General features: G+C 39.1%; 1 protein-coding gene across 2 annotated transcripts in view; it reads right to left on the bottom strand.

Moving 5' to 3' along the window:
* Window positions 1-20,184, bottom strand: part of cdkal1 (CDK5 regulatory subunit associated protein 1-like 1) — a 336,709-nt gene that overhangs the window by 222,239 nt on the left and 94,286 nt on the right. For both annotated transcript variants that reach the window (XM_083918841.1, XM_083918840.1), the window contains exon 7: window positions 15,475-15,595. In XM_083918841.1, coding sequence (XP_083774967.1) covers window positions 15,475-15,595 — 121 coding nt within the window. The remainder of the gene's footprint in view (window positions 1-15,474; window positions 15,596-20,184) is intronic.

Here is a 20,184-nt window from a genome sequence, read left to right as displayed (position 1 = left end):
GGCACCATCAGAGCGCATCTTGGCTTTAAATCTATCTGAGCACCAGAAATACAACAGTATGCATTTAATTTGAATATTTGCCCATTTGTTGTTTTTCATTCTAGACGCTCAATCCGACACAGCGCTGTGAAAGTGAAACTACAGTTCTAAATATACCTTCAGCTACTGTCAAAGAAAGATACAAACAAAACACATTTATGTTATAACAACAAATAGTTTTAATAAGATGCTCCTATCAGAAATCACATCCCTCAGTAACTCTCTGCCTGACAAGCGTGACCGCGCAGCGCTGGACTCACATGCACTCGCCGCTGTCTGCGCTATGTCTATGCCTCGCCACCCCAGATCAGAGGGTGCAAAAAAAAAAACTGATTTGATGATTAGTCAACTATTGGCAAGACGTGACAAATCAGATTCCACTATGAAAATTTTTAGTCGGGGACACACCTAGTTGGTTGTTGTACCACTGACCGAGTACCTACTTCATAGGGTTGATTGAAAACACGCCTCGACATACCATCAGCTCAGTGGCGGCGGTGCATAGGTTTCACTAACATGCGCCAGGGAGCAGGCAAGTGCCACTGCCAAGATTCTGCTATGATTTTATGGTGTATTTTACAGCGCTGGGACCATCACATCTCAGCTGTCATCTCATTAGTTGCGTACTGCCAAGCCAGCAGCAGGGTCAAACTGACTGAACCAGAAAGACTTTGGTGACACATTAAATTTGAGCAGCAGGCTTACCCAAGCACTGCCACGTTGTTCTGTTTCTTTCTCTGCACAGGTAAAGTATGGCTCACGCTGAAGATGGAGCCTTCTTGCCTGATTGACTGAGGCATAGTGAAGATGGTGTCAGCATTGGCCTTGCAGATCATCACCACAGATTAGACCAAATGTCTGCTGACATCTGTGGGTCATTAAAAATTATATTTAAGTTCATGTGAAAAGTTTGTCCCTCCATTTGGGGAAGAAATAGTTACAGTTCCTCCACACATGATCTGTTTCATTGCAGAGGTAATCACCCATGCAATAAAGGCAAGCGGGTCTGACCTAACTGCCAGTGTTTCCTGTTAAAATACAATGCACTGTCCAAATAATCTGACCGCACTACACAAAGTATATACACATACCACTATAGACAAAAGTCAAAGAAAGAAAGCCTCATCTCTACACTGACCATTCTGTCTTGATGTCTCTTGGAAGGATTCATGTAGGAACTAGTTTGTGCAAATAGAATGTAAACAGATTAGTGTGTGTGTGTGTGTGTGTGTGTGTGTGTGTGTGTGAAAACTGTGTTTGCTTGTGACACACTGGGGCTAATTCAGTTACTCAGGGGTTCTGTAGTGTAATGCCTTGTAATGACACACAATCTCATTTTGTCCAAGGAGACACATCAATCTTTTGGATTTACTGTGGGGAGCAAAGTCTCTCCTGGTGAGTGAGTAGGAAGAACAGTGGATTGTGTTTGTGTGTGTGTGTGTGTGTGTGTGTCTGTGTGTGTGTGTGTGTTTGTGTGTTAAGCAGTGGGGAAGAGGGAAATGGAATAATATGTTCAGACCAGTGGAGCTGAAAACTACCCATACATTGGTTTGATAAACAGCAGGAAAGGCCACCATGGTACATAGCTAGAAGAGGTGTGGGTATGTGTGAGCATGTCTGCATACAATCATGTGTGTGTCAGGATCGAAATAGAAAAAGAAAATGGGAATTCCTTTTTGGAGGGGTGTGTGTGTGTGTGTGTGTGTGTGTGTGTGTGTGTGTGTGTGTGTGTGTGTGTGTGTGTGTGTGTGTGACTATGAGTTTGCATGTGTGCTAAAGTGCTAAATCACAAGGGGTTGTGTGTAAATTGTGCAGCCATGCACTCCCACAATCCTACACACATATGTTCGTGATCAGAAACCCTTGTGTAAACACCCTTCACTCCCCTGTAACTCAACTTTTCTTTAGCACATTGGTGCATTTTCTCCCTCTTTTGTTGCTGCTTCATATGACGCATTTTCACTTCTGCTCCTCGGGGAGAAAAACAACACGGAAAAGAAAAGATGAGATCATTGACCAATGATCAACAAAATGGAAACGCAGTCAAGTAGAGCAATGTAACATGGCTTGTGTATTTGCTTTTAGGATGACAGAGATATGGACAAATTATCTGCAGTGAATATCGCATGAATCCCAGTGGTGGAGATATTACAGTCTCAAGCTGGCGCAGACATACCTGCTTTGATTGTTGGGTAAAGTGTGTGTTTGTTGGACAAAGAGTAAAAACACTCCCTGTGTCTCTCTCTGGCGCAACCTGGGCAAAAACTCACTCCTCATTTTCATAGGTCTTATTCACGTCCACACTGTAACTGCCGGGGAAATTTAAATTACAAAAGAGCACATAGGCCTGATTTAATTTGCTTTTAACTCGGATGATGACTCCCCATCTCTGCCTGTGTCTATGTGTACAGTATTCCCCTTTCTCTTTCAAGCAAAGACTTATCTGCAAAAATGCCTCATCTTTTCTTCTAGTGAATCTACTTTCATTTAGTGATAGTCTTAATTATTAGGGTGTCAACTGTGCTTTGTCTTTTTCACCCCCACCCCCCCCATGTCAAGGCCTCTGGCATCACAAATACAATGTGTTAAGTTCAACTGATCTCCAAACAGAAATTGGTTGCAAAGAGGCCTAAGAAAAGAATCAAGCAGCGGAGGAAGTGTTGATTGGGACTGAGAACGGACTGAGTGCGACTATCAGGTGCTGAAATCTGTCAACTGAGTGCTGAAAAGCTTGAAGGAGGGCTAGTATGATAATAGTCAAAATAAGAAAAGTGAGTACCGAACAATGTTTGAGAACTGGAAAGTTAACTGGTTGCAGTTACTGATGTGGTATACTGAAGAGTTTTCTGTTCAAGAGGAGCTGGTGTTTACAGTGCCTATAGAAAGTCATGATACCCTTTTGAAATAGTCACTTTTTTCATTTTAAAGCCTGAAATGATAATACGTAAAAAATATATTTTTCCAGCACGATTTACACATTTTGCCTTCCAACATTCAAGTGAACGTTTTTTTTCCAAATTTCTGAAAATTAATAAAAAATGAAAAACTAGAATAGCAGGGTTGGAAAGTGATGAGTCCCCAGATTTAATACTTTGCGGAGGCACCTTTTGCTTTAATTACAGCCATCAGTCTGTTTGGATTTGTCTCTACCTGCTTTGTGCACCTAGATTGGGCAATATTTCCCCATTCTTCCTTAAAGAACTGTTTGAGTTCAGTCATATTCTGTGGTGAGCGGCGATGGACTGCACTCTTCAAGTCCTTCCACAGATGTTCTGTAGGGTTTAGGTCAGGGCACTGACTGGGCCACTCTACGATTCACCTTTGTGTCCTTTAGCCACTGTGTTGGTTTTTATGGAGGTGTGTTTTGGGTCGTTGTCATGCTGGAGGGTGAACCACCTGCCTATTTTCAAGTGTCTAGCAGAGGGATGCAGGTTTTACTCAAGAATTTGGTTGTTCTTGGCAGCATCCATTTTCCTTCAATCCTGACGAATTGCCCAGTCCCTGCTGAGCAGAAACAAGCCCACAACACAATGCTGCTGTTTTGGGTGGTGTGCTGTGTTTGGTTTCCACCAAACATAAAGCTTGGAGTTCAACCCAAAAAGTAAAAGGACCATAAAACCTTTTTGCCACATGGCATTAGAATCTTTAATATGTATTTTTCGCATACTGTAAACAGTATTCTGTGACATTTTTTTCCAGAAAAGGCCTCTTTCTTGTTGTCACATGCAGATCGACCAACCTCTGCCATTAGGACTTGTAACTCCTTCAAGGTCACCATGGGCCTCTTGGCAGCTTCCCTGATCAATCTTTTCCTGGCTCGGTCATCCAGTTCAGAGGGGCGGCCCAATCTAGGAAAGGTCTGGATGGTGCCATATGCCTTCACTTCTGGACAATACTCTGAACGGTACTCAGAGGGATAGTTAAATCCTTTGAAATATGTTATATCCTTCTCCTAACTTGTGCCTTGACACAGCTTTATCCCAGAGCTCTTTTGAAAGCATCTTTCCAACCATGGTGAATTCTTTGTGTTACCATGCACTACTAGGAGTGGTATTCCTCGAGGAACAGCTCATTTTATTCTGAAGTAATCAAAAACACCACAATTGATGTAAGGTGGAGGCCGATTAACTTGGTGTGAAATTTGGAAGGTGATTGATTATACCTGATAATATTTATAATGGTTATTCTAAAGGGACTCATCACTTTTCTAACCCTGCTTTTCTAGTTTTCTAATACGAATCACTGAAATGCAAATAAGCACTGGACTAAAACAGTATTATAACATGGACTCTAGGGGTGACCCCGAATAGTCAAATATTCGCTCCAAGGAGCCTGATTCGACAGCCAATCTCATAGTCGAATCATTATTCCAGATTATTCTGGCTCTGGGGGTGCTGAATATCTGATTTGACATATAGATGCTTAGTTTCTCCCAATAAACCATGATAAATAGCCTACTTGGGTATAAATATAAGCCTATTAATAAACACTGTTTCAAAAAAATGTGATAATAATCCTTAGTGTGCGGGAATAGCCCCCTTCCCCTCGTAGACTAAGTTGTACTATCCAGGACCCAGCACGTCAGAGCGCATCTTGGCTGGGCTTTAAATCTAACCGTGTGCCAGAAATACAACTGCTACTGTTTAATCATCAGTATCATTTAATTTGAATATTTGCCCATTTGTTGTTTTTTATTATAGACTTTCAATCCGACACAGTCTGACACAGTGCCGTGAAAGTGAAACTAGTTCTAAATATACCGTCAGCTACTGTCAAAGAAAGATACAAACAAAACACATTTATGTTTTAACAACAAATACTTTTAATGAGATGCCTCAGTCGACTTTAGGCAAGTCGTGACAAATCAGATACGACAATGAAAATTTTTAGTCGGGGAAACACCTAATGACCTCTGTGTTAGCTTAAATATGGTCAGTAATTGTGCTGGAATTTTTACTTGACATATTACTGACATGGCAGATTTTCATGGGATTAAGATCGCAGACGACGTCCACAGTTATTCCAAATTTCTAGAGTTCTCTAGGACATACTAGTCTAGTGCAAATACTGCTGTAGACTGTGTGCTAGCCAGCTACTTACAGCACTTAAGTAGAAGCTGTACAACTCCCACACACTGATGCGACCCTGATAAGCTCTGATTTCATGATCCAAAATAACTGTTTCACAAGTCATTATGTGTTGCATGGAAGTGCCTGGTAACTTAAGACTTTAATTATGACACATTTGGGATGAAAAACATAATGACAATCCAGAATTTGCATTATACTGTACTTTCATCACTATTATGAAATAATTTTCATAAAAAACACAATTTACATTTTTTTAATGTATCCACAAGTAAGTCAATTATGTCAGGCAACATTTTTCAGATTTTATCATTTTGGAATCAGACAATTTGGATTACTGTTTAAAAATTGATCCCACGCACCACAACGACAATAACTTTTAATTCCGATTAAGTTGAGATGTTGTGTAAAACGTAAATAAAAACAGAATACAATGATTTGCAAATCATTTTCAACCTATATTCAATTGAATACACTACAAAGACAAATAATTGTTATGTTCAAGCTGATGAACTTAATTGTTTTTTGCAAACATTCACTAATTTTGAATTTGATGCCTGCAATTTAAAAAAAAAGCTGGGCTGGGGCATGTTTGCCACTGTGTTACATCACCCTTCCTTTTAACAACACTTAAATAAGTTTTTCTGGAACTGAGCACACTAAGTGTTGAAACTTTGTAGATGGAATTATTTCCCATTCTTGCTTGATGAACGGCTTTGGTTGCTCAACAGTCCGGGATCTCTGTTGTTGTATTTTGTGCTTCATGGTGCACCACACATTTTCAATGTGAGACAGGTCTGGACTAAAGGCAGGTCAGCCTAGTACCTGCACTCTTTCACTATGAAGCCAGGCTGTTGTAACAGAATGTGGCTTGGTATTGTCTTGCTGAAATAAGCAGGGACGTCCCTGAAAAAGACGTTGCTTGGATGGCATCATATGTTGCTCTAAAACCTGTATGTGCCTTTCAGCATCAATGGTGCCTTCACAGATGTGCAAGTTACCCATGATGCCATGGGCACTAACACGGCCCCATACCATCACAGATGCTTGCTTTTGAACTTATGGCTGGTAACAATCAGAACAGTCCTTTTCCTCTTTGGCCCGGAGGACACAATGTCCATGATTAACAAAAACAATTTGAAATGTGGACTCGTCAGACCACAGCACACTTTCACACACTTTTACACGCAGATGAGCTCGGGCCCAGAGAATCTGGCAGCATTTCTGGGTGTTGTCGTTATATGGCTTTCACTTTGCATGGTAGAGTTTTAACTTGCACTTGTAGATGTAGCGGGTGTGCACTGACAATGGTTTTCTATAGTGTCCCTTAACCTATGTGGTAACATCCTTTACAAAATGTCAGTTTTTAATGCAGTGTTGTCTGAGGGACCAAAGGTCACAGGCATCAATGTTGGTTTTCGGCCTTACCGCTTACGTGCAGTGATTTCTCCAGATTCCCTGAATCTTTGATGATATTATGGACTGTAGATGATGAACTCCCTTAATTTGTTGCAATTGTACGTTGAGAATGTTGTTCTTAAACTGTTGGACTATTTGCTCACATAGTTCACTGCTCACAAAATGGTGAACCTTGCCCCATCCTTGCTCCTGAACAACTGAGCCTTTCTGGGATGCTCCATGAGCCGGAGATCCACAACCACATAGACTGTGTTTCTCTCTACATTTAATCGCCAGAAAAACAACTCTCTGCTACTGTTAGATCATCAACATCATTTAACAATGGCATGCCTATTTGTTACTACTAGCGAAGACGCTCAGTCTGACACAGACTGACACAGCACCGTCAAAGTGAAAGTAAAACTACAGATCTACCTTCAGCTATTGTCAAAGAAAGATACAAACAAAACACATTTAACAATACTTTAAACATGATACTTGTATCAGAAATCACATCACTCAGTAATCTGCTGGCACTGCGTCACCACGCAATACTGGACTCACATGCACCTGCCGCTGTCCTGTATCAGTCACTTGCCGCCCATCAGAGGGTTTTTTATTTCCACATGTTAATAGTGAAATTAAAAAAGAATGACTAGTACAAGAATGTACTGGCAAAATATATTTTGCAGTCTGCCTCCATTGATAGCCTACATTAAGCAAAAAAAAAAAATCAAAAATGAATATCCAAATACCAAAAATGAAAATATAATTCATACACAAACGAATATTTGAATATAAGCCATAGCCTTTGTAGTGTATTCAATTGAACATAGGTTGCAAAGGATTTGCAAATGTTGTATTCTGTTTTTATCTAAATTTTACACAATGTTGCAACTTGATTGGAATTTAGGTTGCATGACAAACAACATAAAGCTCATCAAAAAAGTAAAGTTCATAGTATTTTTCCAGAGACAGCACCTCATGTAACATTTTTCAGAAGGCACTCTATTACACAGTTACATGAAATATTGGGAGGATGTTTTTAACATCTTCTCCAAGTCTGCATCGGTGCCCCAAGTTAATTATTCTTGGGACGACGAAGGGACTGAACACACTGAGGAAATATCAGAAACGTTTTATCGCATATGGCCTCATAACAGCAAAGAAGGTTTTGCTTCAACATTGGAAGAAACCTGAAACTCCCTCAATAAAAAATTGGATTGATGACTTAAACCTCTCTATCTGGAGAGAATCAGGTTTTCCATAAAATACAAGCAGGCAGATTTCAAAAAGACTTGGTCTCCTTTTGTTAAATTTCTGGAATAGGCCATCTCTGACTGTTAGCACGGACTTTGCTCATCTTACACCACCATAAGAAAATTAAAAGAGCACCAGCTTACTGTTGGTCAACTGTATGCAGTTTATGTATGCACCTTAATCATGCGCCCTTTTTTTTTTTTTTTTAAATGTCTTCTTCCCTCAATGCATTAGTGTTTTTCAGTTCTTCATTTTGTTTCAGAAAAGGAAGCTAGTGTAATTCCTCACCGTTTTTTCTGAACTTGCTTTAGTAAAAACATATTTGACATTTGAGGAAATTATTTCAGTAAATTACACTGCAGTTGTTTTTGTGTGTGAATGAGATGTGACCTCCAGACTTTGGCCTCATTCAGACACATAATACACCTAAATCAATGAAACACCTTATTTCTGTGTGAATTCAACTTTCCTCCTTAAGAATTTGAACATTAATTCTGGCCCTGCCGAGTTCCTTAAGGACACATCAGGTCAGGAACAGGAGTCATACAGTATAATATTACTGATTCAACCTCTTCTTTAAGGTAGTAAGTCTAGCCCTGACATGCAGGAGGTAGCTGCTGTGTCTCCTACTCTGAGGCTTATTGTTTTTCCTCTCCATCTAGACGCCTGTGACCCCAAATTTACTTCTTTCTCATTTGGCTAAAGCCCTGATTACACCTTGGTCACAATGGTTAATACACATCTAAAAAGGTCAGCAGTGTGGTTGATAAGACCTATTATTCCACCGAGTTGGCATGGAGAGTGGATGTAGAAGTTGTGGCAGCCAGACGTAAATCACAGGAAACAAGCAGCTAACACACTGGGGGCCTATCAGCTAACACAAACATATTCTTAAGGCACGCTAAGACAAAAACACACTGCCACATTTCACTATGTCTCTATTAGCATTGTTTACATGGAGCGTTTACGCATCTGTGTATTTTGCTACGGTGATTATTAGTGATTACAGAAATCAAGGATTTGGCAGAGTAAAGGTCTGAGAGAAACGAGCTACAAGTCATATCCTTTATGATTGTAGCCAGCCACAGTAATGAATATAATAGAAAACAACACAAATAAAGGATAAATGCTATGTAGCTTGAGTAAAACATCCAAAAGAGTCATGTTTAAAAAGGTATTAAATATCTATTCAAACCCATAATAATGGCATCGTGCAATATTCAACAAGGCTTAATGGTCAGATTAAATTAGTTTTCCGTTAAGCAGATAAATATGTTACTATTAGTGTCAGAAGGTGAAAAAAGGAACTGAATAGAAGAAGCTGAACAAAGAAAAGAGAATAAAATACTGTATGGGTGCCAAGGTTATCTTTTATACTCCCTAGATAGGTGAAGCCAGCAATTCAAAGACTAAGAAATTTCCAAACCCAGGACTGTTGCAATGTATTATGCATTAAATCCTTCAATGTTTGCTTTTTATTCAAGAGATGGCAGAGTCTCTATTTGTCAACCTGTCTTAAGTTTAACCCTGAAAGCATCTGAAGAAGAATGATGTGCAGGGGGTGACAAAGGAAAACATTAACCCGAAAAACTAAAAAATGTCATAGTATCATCAAATGCCTGTTTGAGAATGATATATCAAAAATATTAAGCATGACCACAGATGCCAGACATAAACAACTTTCATTATAGTGTAATCTTTACACAGGTTAACATTTAACAGCAGCACATGCCTCCATATGATTTATTCCACTTCTAGCTATTTATTGATAAGTTGGAGCTGCCAGCGCAGCAATCAAACATCAAGGCAGCAGTCAGCCTGCCGGAAATGTTTCCCTCGCCTACATCCACCGCCTATTCCCTCTGTGTCATCCCATCTACCTGCCTGGAGGATATGAATGATGAAGTTGGTTATTGGTCTGGGGTTAGGGCAAAGGATCATCAACACCTGACTTTTCAGCACACTGCAATAACAGAGATTAGGACTGCTAAAAATAAAACTAAATAGAGAACAGGGAAGAGACCAATAATGAAATTAAATGAGTTGTAACTGTGGAAAAAATGTTTCACTTTTTCGTTTTGAGTCTAATGACTATGGTTCTCATAGTCACACACACACACACACACACACACACACACACACACACACACACACACACACACACACACACACACACACACACACACACACACACACACACACACACACACACACACACACACACACACACACACACACACACACACACACACACACACACACACACACACTCACACTCACACTCACACTCACACTCACACTCTCTCTCTCTCTCTCAATGAACCTTTCTGACCGAGTGGCTGTAAATTCCTTGTTTGTGACGCTAGAACATTACGACTTAACTTCTTTACAAAGGGGCTTCTACTGTTGCTGACAATACACACACATACTGTAGATATACAAAGAGGAAGAAGGGACTGTTAGTGTAGCCTAGGGCAAAACACACACGTATACACATACCAGCTTTCTTAATAGTTATCAAGCATGCTAAAACGTAGATATAAAACAGAGCATTAGAAAGCCAGGGGAATCTTTTTCCAGTCTGAGGCTGTATGAAAATTGAACTCTGCCCCCAGGCTTATCTGTTTGTAAAAGAAGCTACAGTATGGAAGAAACAACATGAGGAATAATCCCAAACTCAATGCAGGCGACAGGAACATAAGCCAATTATAGAGCAGAAGCTCAACATCAGCGGCTGAAGTCACCATCAGGAGCACAGATAGGGGGAAGCACAAAGAATCCATCTCTGATTCCACGTTGAAAAACACCAATAGTGGGTATTTTTTTAGGATTTCTCTCTTTTATTCTTCTCATTCATCAACTACTATTGCCTCTAATGCCTCACTGCTCTTACCTACCATTCAATATGCATATACACCATCTGTGAGAAAAGATTTGTGTTGTATCATCAATCAAAGCAATGGAGGTTTAGAGGTTTACCTTTATCAAAAAACTGTTTTAAACTACCTTAAAACAACAGTACTATTACAAAAACGGCACTGATAATTTTGTTTAAAGTGATTGAGTTTCACTGAATGGGATTCAAATTGAGACACCTTCCGAAACTGCATAAAAAAACAACAATAAAACATTATTCATTAGTCATCTATATTTGTCTTTTCAGCTATGATATTTACGTAATTGATGTCATTGTGTCTGAAGGTAATCGAATGAGTCTAGCTGAAAGCCCCAAAAAGCAAACAAATTATTAATGTATGGAACAAAATTGTTCATAGTTATACTAGCAATAACATTGGTGCAACATGCTATCTTTAGGCTGAAACTGAAATAAGCAGGGTTTTTGCTCATTAATGTGTCAAGTAAAAATGGACTCAAATGAAATTAACTGGGTGAGGGGGAAAAAAAGCCAATATAATTGGGATTTAATAGGCCCAAATGGAATTAATATGCAACTTAATGAAACTAATATTGTGAATCAATTTGAACATGAAATTCAATTTCCATAGGTAGTCCCAGGTGAAACTCAACGCCAGGCTGTTGTGAGGATTTGCACTTATACTGTAAAGTGATGGGGATGGAACATTAGGTTTGTCAGATGCAGACTATAACTACTCTACAGACTCATTTGCAATGAGTAAATGGGTTTTATTCCAGAATATGAATGCTGGGATGATTACTTTTATCAACACAAAGTCAGAGGGGGTGAGGTTTTAGGGTTTTGTTCTGTATAAAAAGGTACTTTGGGGTATTTGGTAGACCTGTAAGATTATACAGGCAATGTGATCATGAGGGAGCAATGTGAATACTGTTAATGTCTCCCAAGCAGAGGTTGCGTTAACCAAATGTTTTTATTATTGACTGATTTTTTTGAACAATGAAATAATATCTGAAGGCTGTCTGTCATTGTGAGGGTTGAAACACGAGCCGTGAGGGGCGCGTGAGTGTTCTGTCATTGAGTGAGTCTTCTGTAGAGCATCTGTCTGGCATCGTGACATGAATCTGCAGTTTCTTAGTTGAAAACACATACATTGCTACCATGCATTCTATGGTGGCAACGAAGGGTGCAACGATACATTTTTAAAATGATACAGTGCATATAATTTTATATGGTTCCGATTCATTCAAGGATGATATTTGGCTGTTCTAGAACAATACGATATGATTCGATGACTTGAAATCAATACAATAACTTTTATTGCCAAATTTAAATAAATAAATAAATATATATATATATATATATGTACATCTCGATACTGTGCAGGTGAGAATTAAGCTTTTCTTGTTCAGGAAATCAGGGGGGGGAAAAACAACAATTAATGGAAAAAATTATCCACTTTATTTGAAAATAAAGTGCAACTTCAGGACCTGACAATTCAGTTAAAATACCAGGTATATATATATATATATATATATATATATATATATATATATATATATTAAACAACTTCTTTACAGGTGGTAACTCTTTTCAGTGCTCTTTTTTATATTAAAAATTAGAGCAGAAGCATATGAACTGTGGCTTAACCCGCTACTTTTATTCTTATTTTCAATTTAAACAGTAGAGCAAAAATAGTTAACAAAAATAAGGTGCAGCCAACATCACAGAGAGCGAGAGCATGACCACTGACTGGCAGGGCATTAAAAACAATGAACCTAGAGAGAGTGGTAAGCAGGAGTTTTTTTACTTACAGTAAAATAATGAGTGATGTTCTCTAAAGCCCTTTTCTAATATGAACTTCAGGACAGGACACAGTCACAAAGCCAATTCATTATTTGGTCATAAACAACCAAGTCCCTTTTTTGAATTTCGGAATCAGCCCTTACCGACAGAGGTTTCAGAATCTCGTTGTCTCTCCAGTTGAACATTTCATACAAAGCTCTCTCTGTTTCTTCAGCTGACAAATGTCACCAGTGATGTCACTACTACCTCAGAGGAATATTTAAAACAGATTATCTAAAACCAGAACACAAAGACCACATTCTCTCTACACACACACATTGCCCCCCCCACCGCCGCCACCACACATACAGAGAGAAACATGTCAAATTAGTGTCACCAATGGCTGAACAACTCACACAAAAGCACACATTAAGCTAGGATTTCCAATAACACCAGTGTTATTTGCAAGAGATTTGTCAACAGATGATTCACCCAGTCAACAACTTTGAGTAATCCCCCAGCCAGCATCTAAAGGGATTTATTTGTAGCTAGTCTGACCCTTTTGAAAAACAATGGCAAGTTCATCTGGATCAGATACAGACACCCTGCTGGAGGGAGGCTGACAAGGGAATGACATCTGCACACACATAAAAACTGCAGATTGGAAGAGAGAGTGAGTGACAGACAGACAGAGAAAACTCAATCTGTTCTTTATTAGAGATCCATTAGTTAACAATTGAAATGACAGACTGTGAGAGAGTCAAAATCAAGTGAGTCTGCATCTGTTCTAGCTATTTATAACAATAACACCAGAAATAAATTTTAAATATTACATGACGAAAATGGTTAACAAGGACTAGAGTAAAATGTGACAGTAGAAGCTAAATGTTGCATTTTTCAATGGCTCACAAAGCTCCCATTTCTCATTTTAAACATGGCACATTTGGTGCTGACCAGAAGTGCCAGTTTATCTTAAAAACCAGGCTGAACCAGTTGGATATACAGTTTGTCTAGGCATATTAGATTTAGTGTGGTTTAAGAAGCTTTAGTCAGGAATAAAGACCACTGAGCTCTGCAGACGACAAACATTTAGGGCACAGTCCACTCTTTAGGAAAACACTCACTGGATTTTTTAAATGATGTGTCTTTATATCACGGCTGGGGGTATCATGAGTTTGTCATGTCGTTAAACATGAAAAGTAGATAAATATATGACGTAATGCTGGAATTTTAGCTTATGATGAACTCTTACTATTGTTTTCCATTGTTCTTCTATGTTTTTAAAACAAAAGGTCCCACTATAATAAGACCAATAATCAGTTCCAACCTTGGGAACCCTGAATATTGTAAATGAGTGATATTTATTGCAACAATGTGAAGTATGGTAATGCTGTCACCACACAACATCATAATGTACCAACTGCATCACTATCCCATCCAAAATAATCATAAAAATGATGACTTGGTAATAAAGCAGTAATGAAAAATAGGTCAGGATCTAAGAACAGGTCACAGCCTTCATATTAGGTGTGTTACTAAGGGCTGAAAGCTGAAGGACTTGACCGAATCAGTGAGAATAAAAAAAGAGTATTTATTTTAACCAAGAAAGCTCTAGTCTCTTAGAACACTAGTGTGGTGTCTACAAGTTATTTACTTCCTCGCTTTGTCAGTCAGGCCATTAGTGTAGAGACCTTGAAGATGTGCAGGAGGATGATTGATGGATTATCATTAGTTGAGGCCCAGCACAGTGGAATTAGTCTGTCGTAACCCTTTAAACTAGCCCACTGAGAATACAGCACATGGGTTAGTAGAGACACACAGATCTGTAAACAACATGAAATTAGCCCATAAAAATGTGGCCGTACGCGTGGGTATAGGTGTGTGTGCGAGTGTGTGTGCATCTACACACATGAAAGATGTCAACCTATCCATCCATCTATAGTATTTATCTACAATATATACATTCATTTATCCATCTACCCTATGGAATTTGCTTTCCTGGCATTATTGTTTATGCTAAAATATAGCAAAACCAGACAAAACAGAGGGATTCTTAAATAAACTTGCTGCCAGTGGCAGAATAACAAAAGATTAGTAACAGGATAAGTCTATGTATCTGCATGTTTTTCCCTTTTTTCATGATCAAAGTCAAATAGAAGCTGAGACCAAATACTAAACACCTGTTGGGTTTTTAATACATCAACGTTTGAAGAACAAATAGCACAATATGCACGTACACGTACCAGAGATGCACCGATCCAGTTGTTTCTGATCTAATCCGATACCGATACCTGGGCTGAGCGTATCGGCCGATACCCTATGCGGATCCGATACTACTGTTGAATGAACCGTATACAATGCCATGTGAGTGAAGGCATCAGGCTTGACATAAAAATGTAGCCTTGTTAAAAAAAACAGTAACAAATTAACACAGATATAAATGTACTTTATATTAATTATTAACAAAAAAAGTGTACATTAGCAGCAAAAATAAATTAATAAATAACACTTCCATGTAAAGTGCAAACAGTTTTTTAAAAATGTAATATAAAACCGTAACCGGTGTTGAAAATATAGAACTGAAGTGACTAGATCGCTGTAACTGTATTGCTGTGTATGATATTAATAAAAATAAATTAAAAAAAGACTGGATCAGAATGCTGGATCGGCCTTATTCAGTCGATATCGGATCAGGGAATCTCTAACACGTACACCACACACGTTAAATTGATAACACAACACAGAGGGCGCGCGCGCGCGCGCGCACACACACACACACACACACACACACACACACACACACACACACACACACACACACACACACACACACACACACACACACACACACACACACACACACACACACACACACACACACACACACACACACACACACACACACACACACACACACACACACACACACACACACACACACACACACACACACAGAATGGCAGGGAAGTAGTGAAATTGAACTCACAAGGCTGAATATTTTGTGGTGTTCTCTGTTTGTGTGTATCCTACCCAGTGTTAATGGAGATTATTTCAATGAGAGGGTTCTTCCTGATCTTGGGCAGGTCCAGTCTAGCTCCTCCCAGCCTCCGGCCTCCATCTTTCTTCTGACCCAATAAACGAACTGAGTGGCCTGAAAAAGACAATTGTCACTTCAATGCACATTCCTTTTCAGACTGAAACATTAAGGACTAGTGTCACCTGTACTTTACTTGCTGTACATGTGACATGTGACACCACACCTATATGTAAATGGGTGTGCAGATGTAGGCCTTTGCATGTTTTGCAAAAATAATACATACCTGTTTAACTTGCAAAAAAAATGGTTCTGCTTAACAGAATAAACAGCCAGAGAAGATTATTCACATTGTTCATGAGCATACAAATAAAAGTAAGTAAAAAAAGACGAGTTCACTTGTGGATGGTTACATCACTTTCTCTCTCTGTCGGTCACCAAAACACACAATCAAATGTACAGTACACACAGACTCAGATGCACAAATGCCCTAGCATACAGCCTTTGACCAAAAAACACAATATCAAAGAGAAAGCCATCTCAAAATTGTTGAATATTCACCTCCAAATAAAATCGGAGAGCATTATTGGACAGCAGCTCTGCTCTGTCCACATTTTAGGGAATGTGATTAATACTTCCCTCATTAACTGTGTACTTCACCCATCCGCTATTAATCAGAATGTTTACTTTTATGACTAATCCAATAATTTACCACTGAGCCGTGGATATAACTACAGTCTGTGAATTAATAATCTCACTATAACTAATGTGTCCTGTAAAAAGCAGGATCAAAATGTGCATTTGCCTTTAGACCAGGTTTTTGTTGGTCAATGGCGCTCACTTTCTGCTGCCTCAAGATAGCAATGGGCCAACAATGCATTAGACCGCAACTCATTTTAATACCAAAACGCCCATGGGCACACAGATGGGCTCAAGTCAATTTTCTATCTACACAAAGTGGGTGCTCGGTGTGAAAATGGCAACTGTGTCGGTCTGAAACTAGCAATGACAGTTTTGCGTCAGGTGGAAGAAATAGCCCAAAGACTAGACAGGTTAAACGTTGAATGCTGTCATTACAAGTGTCTATGTAACGTTATGCGGTGTCTATGAGGGCTAATGTTAGCTTACGTTAGCCAGATACAATCTGTTCTCTCACAACTCTGTAGCTTGTAGTCTGATAACTATTTAGCCTCTAGGGGCAAGGGCCAATATTTCGGGCTTTGTGTAGCCAGCTGATGTAAGACTTCCTCTTTCAGGTTAGATAAATTGGGAATCGCTTCAGACTTGAACCAAACAGCAATGTCCCATGTCTGCAATGACGAATAGTATGTTCATAGGAGAGAGAAATGGCTGTGCAGGACATGGCTTATCATGCAGCTGATGCATGATGCATGTTAAATCAATTAAGGATGAACGTGAATACGCAAAGTGGGAAGTCTGACAAGAACATGATATTCTTGCTGAAGTAAATGTCCCTTGTATTAACAAAACAGTGATTGCAAGTTGGAAACAATGCGGGACAGGCAGCAACAAGGGCATTTTTCGAATAAAAGAGGTCTATTTCAAATCTTTTACCAACTGCACACTGTTACAACTCTAAAAGTAGTAGCACTCAGGAGATATCACACTGTGTTACAGAAGCAAATGAAAATCCACAATGGAGTCAAAGAGCTAATAGCAAGTGATGTCCAGCCTTTGGTGTGCACAAATGGGATGGCGTAATCTCTCCTCTCCAACCATCTGAAGGGCTACCACCGAGAGGGTATGTGAGATGGAGTCGTTGAGGGATGGAATTGTCTTCCTGTTTTCATCCGCTTTACATGGGTCTCCTGGGAGGGTGGGCTCAGGGCAGGAAGCATAGCTATCAATTGGTAGATAAAAATGACAATCTGCCCCAGAGGAGGACAAAGAGCCAATCGGTGAGGCGTGACTGTTCGTAATATCCCAGTACAAGCAAGGAAATTAGAAAACTTCCCCCGTGGAGAACAGCTGGGACTAGCAATCTGTGTCTCTACCTTTGGTCCTGAAACATGGATTTAAAATTCAAGCAACAGTTCTTCCCTCAGTAACCGTCGCTCCATCTGTTGACTGATCGATCAATTCATCCTTATATTAATACTTTCCTTTAAGATCTAAGTTTCACATTTCCACCTGCTCCTCAAATGCTACTTTAAATATTCCAGTGCAGAATACCAAAAAGTTAAGGAAGTACCAAAGGTGATGGCTAAAAGATGATGAAAAGATCAACACTTTTTCGTCTTGATTAGAATGCTTCAAAGTCTAGTGTAAAAACTCATTCAACTGCATTTTAAGCATTAGAAATTCCGTTCCTTTTGTTTGGACTTTGATTATACTGATTTCTCAATCCAAATAAAAGTGAAAACAGTTGAATGGGCATGTGAACCTATCTGTTGTGAATAATAACATAATGACAAAGTAACAAGTTTTTCACCAATCACACTGGAGGTTAAAAAGGATATACATATACCAACTTTTCCAAAGCACAAAGTGGCAGCCTATCACAGAACAAATCTAACCATAACGGCTTTCATGTTGAGGTTCAACACTGGACCTGAAACTCACATTTTGTAGATGTGCAGCTTCATTGGCTGAAACAAAGGCATGACAGTAATTCAGTTTCAGCCCAGGCTTTGAAAGAACTGTGGTAAATCCTGTTTTGAGGTTCAATTTTTCCCAGACTGTTGACATTAAACATTTGTTTCTGGTGCTTTTAGCTGATGGAAAATAAAGTTATCAATGCCTAATTGCAGATTTGTTAGGAAAAAGCTATTACCAGTATGGTGCTGTTTTTTTTTCATAATTATGAGCTTGTTCCTTCTTACAGTATAAAACTTGTCATAGCCCATATCTTATTTGCTTGCCTCTAAAACTGCACAGGAACCCTGTCAATTCAAGTGCCAGCCAAGACTCAAGAAATAATCCTACTACCAGTATGGAATCACTCCAGGAATGTACCTAAAGCAAAATTCAATTTCAAGGCCTAGGGGACCATGAATGGGAAACAACAAGAGATAAAATAGCTAAATTGAGTTGCTGAAGAAAACCAAAGAATGCTGGCCTATTTGTTATCTCAATTACAGAGTTTAGAGAGGCCCGCTGTTGTGATGGGCAACAGAGACACACCTCGCCCTATACTACATTTTATAGTTACTGAATGCCCTTTCCTTGCTGTGTTGTTTCCAATTCCTCACGCCTTTATTCTTTTCTCTCCTTCATAAATACAAACCAACATAAATCCTTCTCTCCACTCGTAAGCACCCATTATAACATGCTGGAGAAAAGGAGGGAGGCAAGGCCAGGATAGATGGATGGATGGATGGATGGTTGGATGATGAGAGAGAAAAAATACATCACAGATGAAAGATGTACAGGATAGCAAGATGGATGGTTGGATCAGAGAGGTAGGGAGCTAAAAGATTGACCTGTTGACCTGTGTCTGATGTCTCATAAGTGGTGGGTCTTGTAGTGTTCCCTGGTTTGATTGTAAAGCAGCAGGCAGGATTGGGGGGATGGGGGCACATTGGAAAGAAGGGACAAAGGTGGTGGATGAGGAAGACAGGAGGGGTGTAATGCTTGTCATTTATCTCCTCAATATAACAGGCTATTAGATATATATGACTGTCCTTGAAAAGCTGTTTACTTTCTTGCCAAGTGCCATTCAGATCAAATTTGAAGGGAAATATCTTAGATGTACATTGGATGTATTACTTTACTAACTCTTCTTTATGCCTTAACACAAACATTTCAAAACAACACTTCCTTTAAAAAGCCCTATATGAGGTTTTGATGCTTGGCAATTACAAGCTTTTGTCACTTCCAGATGGGAGGTCAACGAGCATTAGAAGACAATGTTCAGAATACCTTCAGATGACTTAAAATATCTGTGAATACATCAACTTGTCTTTGTACCTGCTCTCCGTTATCTCTTCCTCTTGTCAAAGTGCCTCTTTCTATTCAGCCATGTGTTTACACTCGTGCTTTATTTGTTCAGCATTGATACGCACATAAGTTTGTTTATTCTGGTGAAATAAGGATCATGAGGTTATATGGGGGCCATGTAGCCTCTGGGCTGTGGCTAAGTAGATACATTAGCCTGTCTAACCTTTTCTGCCCCCTGTTTCTGTGTAACACACACTAAATCTAAACCGTTTCTAAAAGATAAAATAGATCAGGTGAAATGGCATCATCATCTCAGTGAGAGAAGATCAATATTAGGAGGCCAGTAAAGAAATCAAGACATCAAAACGGCCCTATAAAGAAAGCGGTACAGCAGTTATTTATTAATAGTGCAAATATCAGACTTCAGCGGAAGTATGCGTTCCTTTAGGAGAGAAATAAATAAAACATACCTGATAGTCTTTGTGCAAGCGTCTGCATACTTTTTTTTCTTGATTAAAAAATGTATAAATTTTTTCTCTGTGTTTTACTCTTCAAATAACCGGTTGTTCCTGTGTTGTTGTTTGTTCAGCATCACAAAGACACGTAACATCTGGCTAGGTGGCCGTGCAAAAATGTGCATCCATGGGATTCATTAATTCTTTTTTTTATAGATCTGCCAATGGGTTTGGAATAAAAGATAAAGCCAAAGCTGTGTTTGTTGTTAGCAAGGAAATCAACATCTGGCACAGCGTAAAAAACAACTATTGATTTGGATAAGCAAGATTGGGACAACAGTAACAACATTA

The sequence above is a fragment of the Echiichthys vipera genome (genome assembly GCF_963691815.1).
Source record: "Echiichthys vipera genome assembly, chromosome: 8".
Taxonomy (NCBI): domain Eukaryota; kingdom Metazoa; phylum Chordata; class Actinopteri; order Perciformes; family Trachinidae; genus Echiichthys; species Echiichthys vipera.
This window is presented reverse-complemented; position numbering and strand designations above follow the sequence as displayed.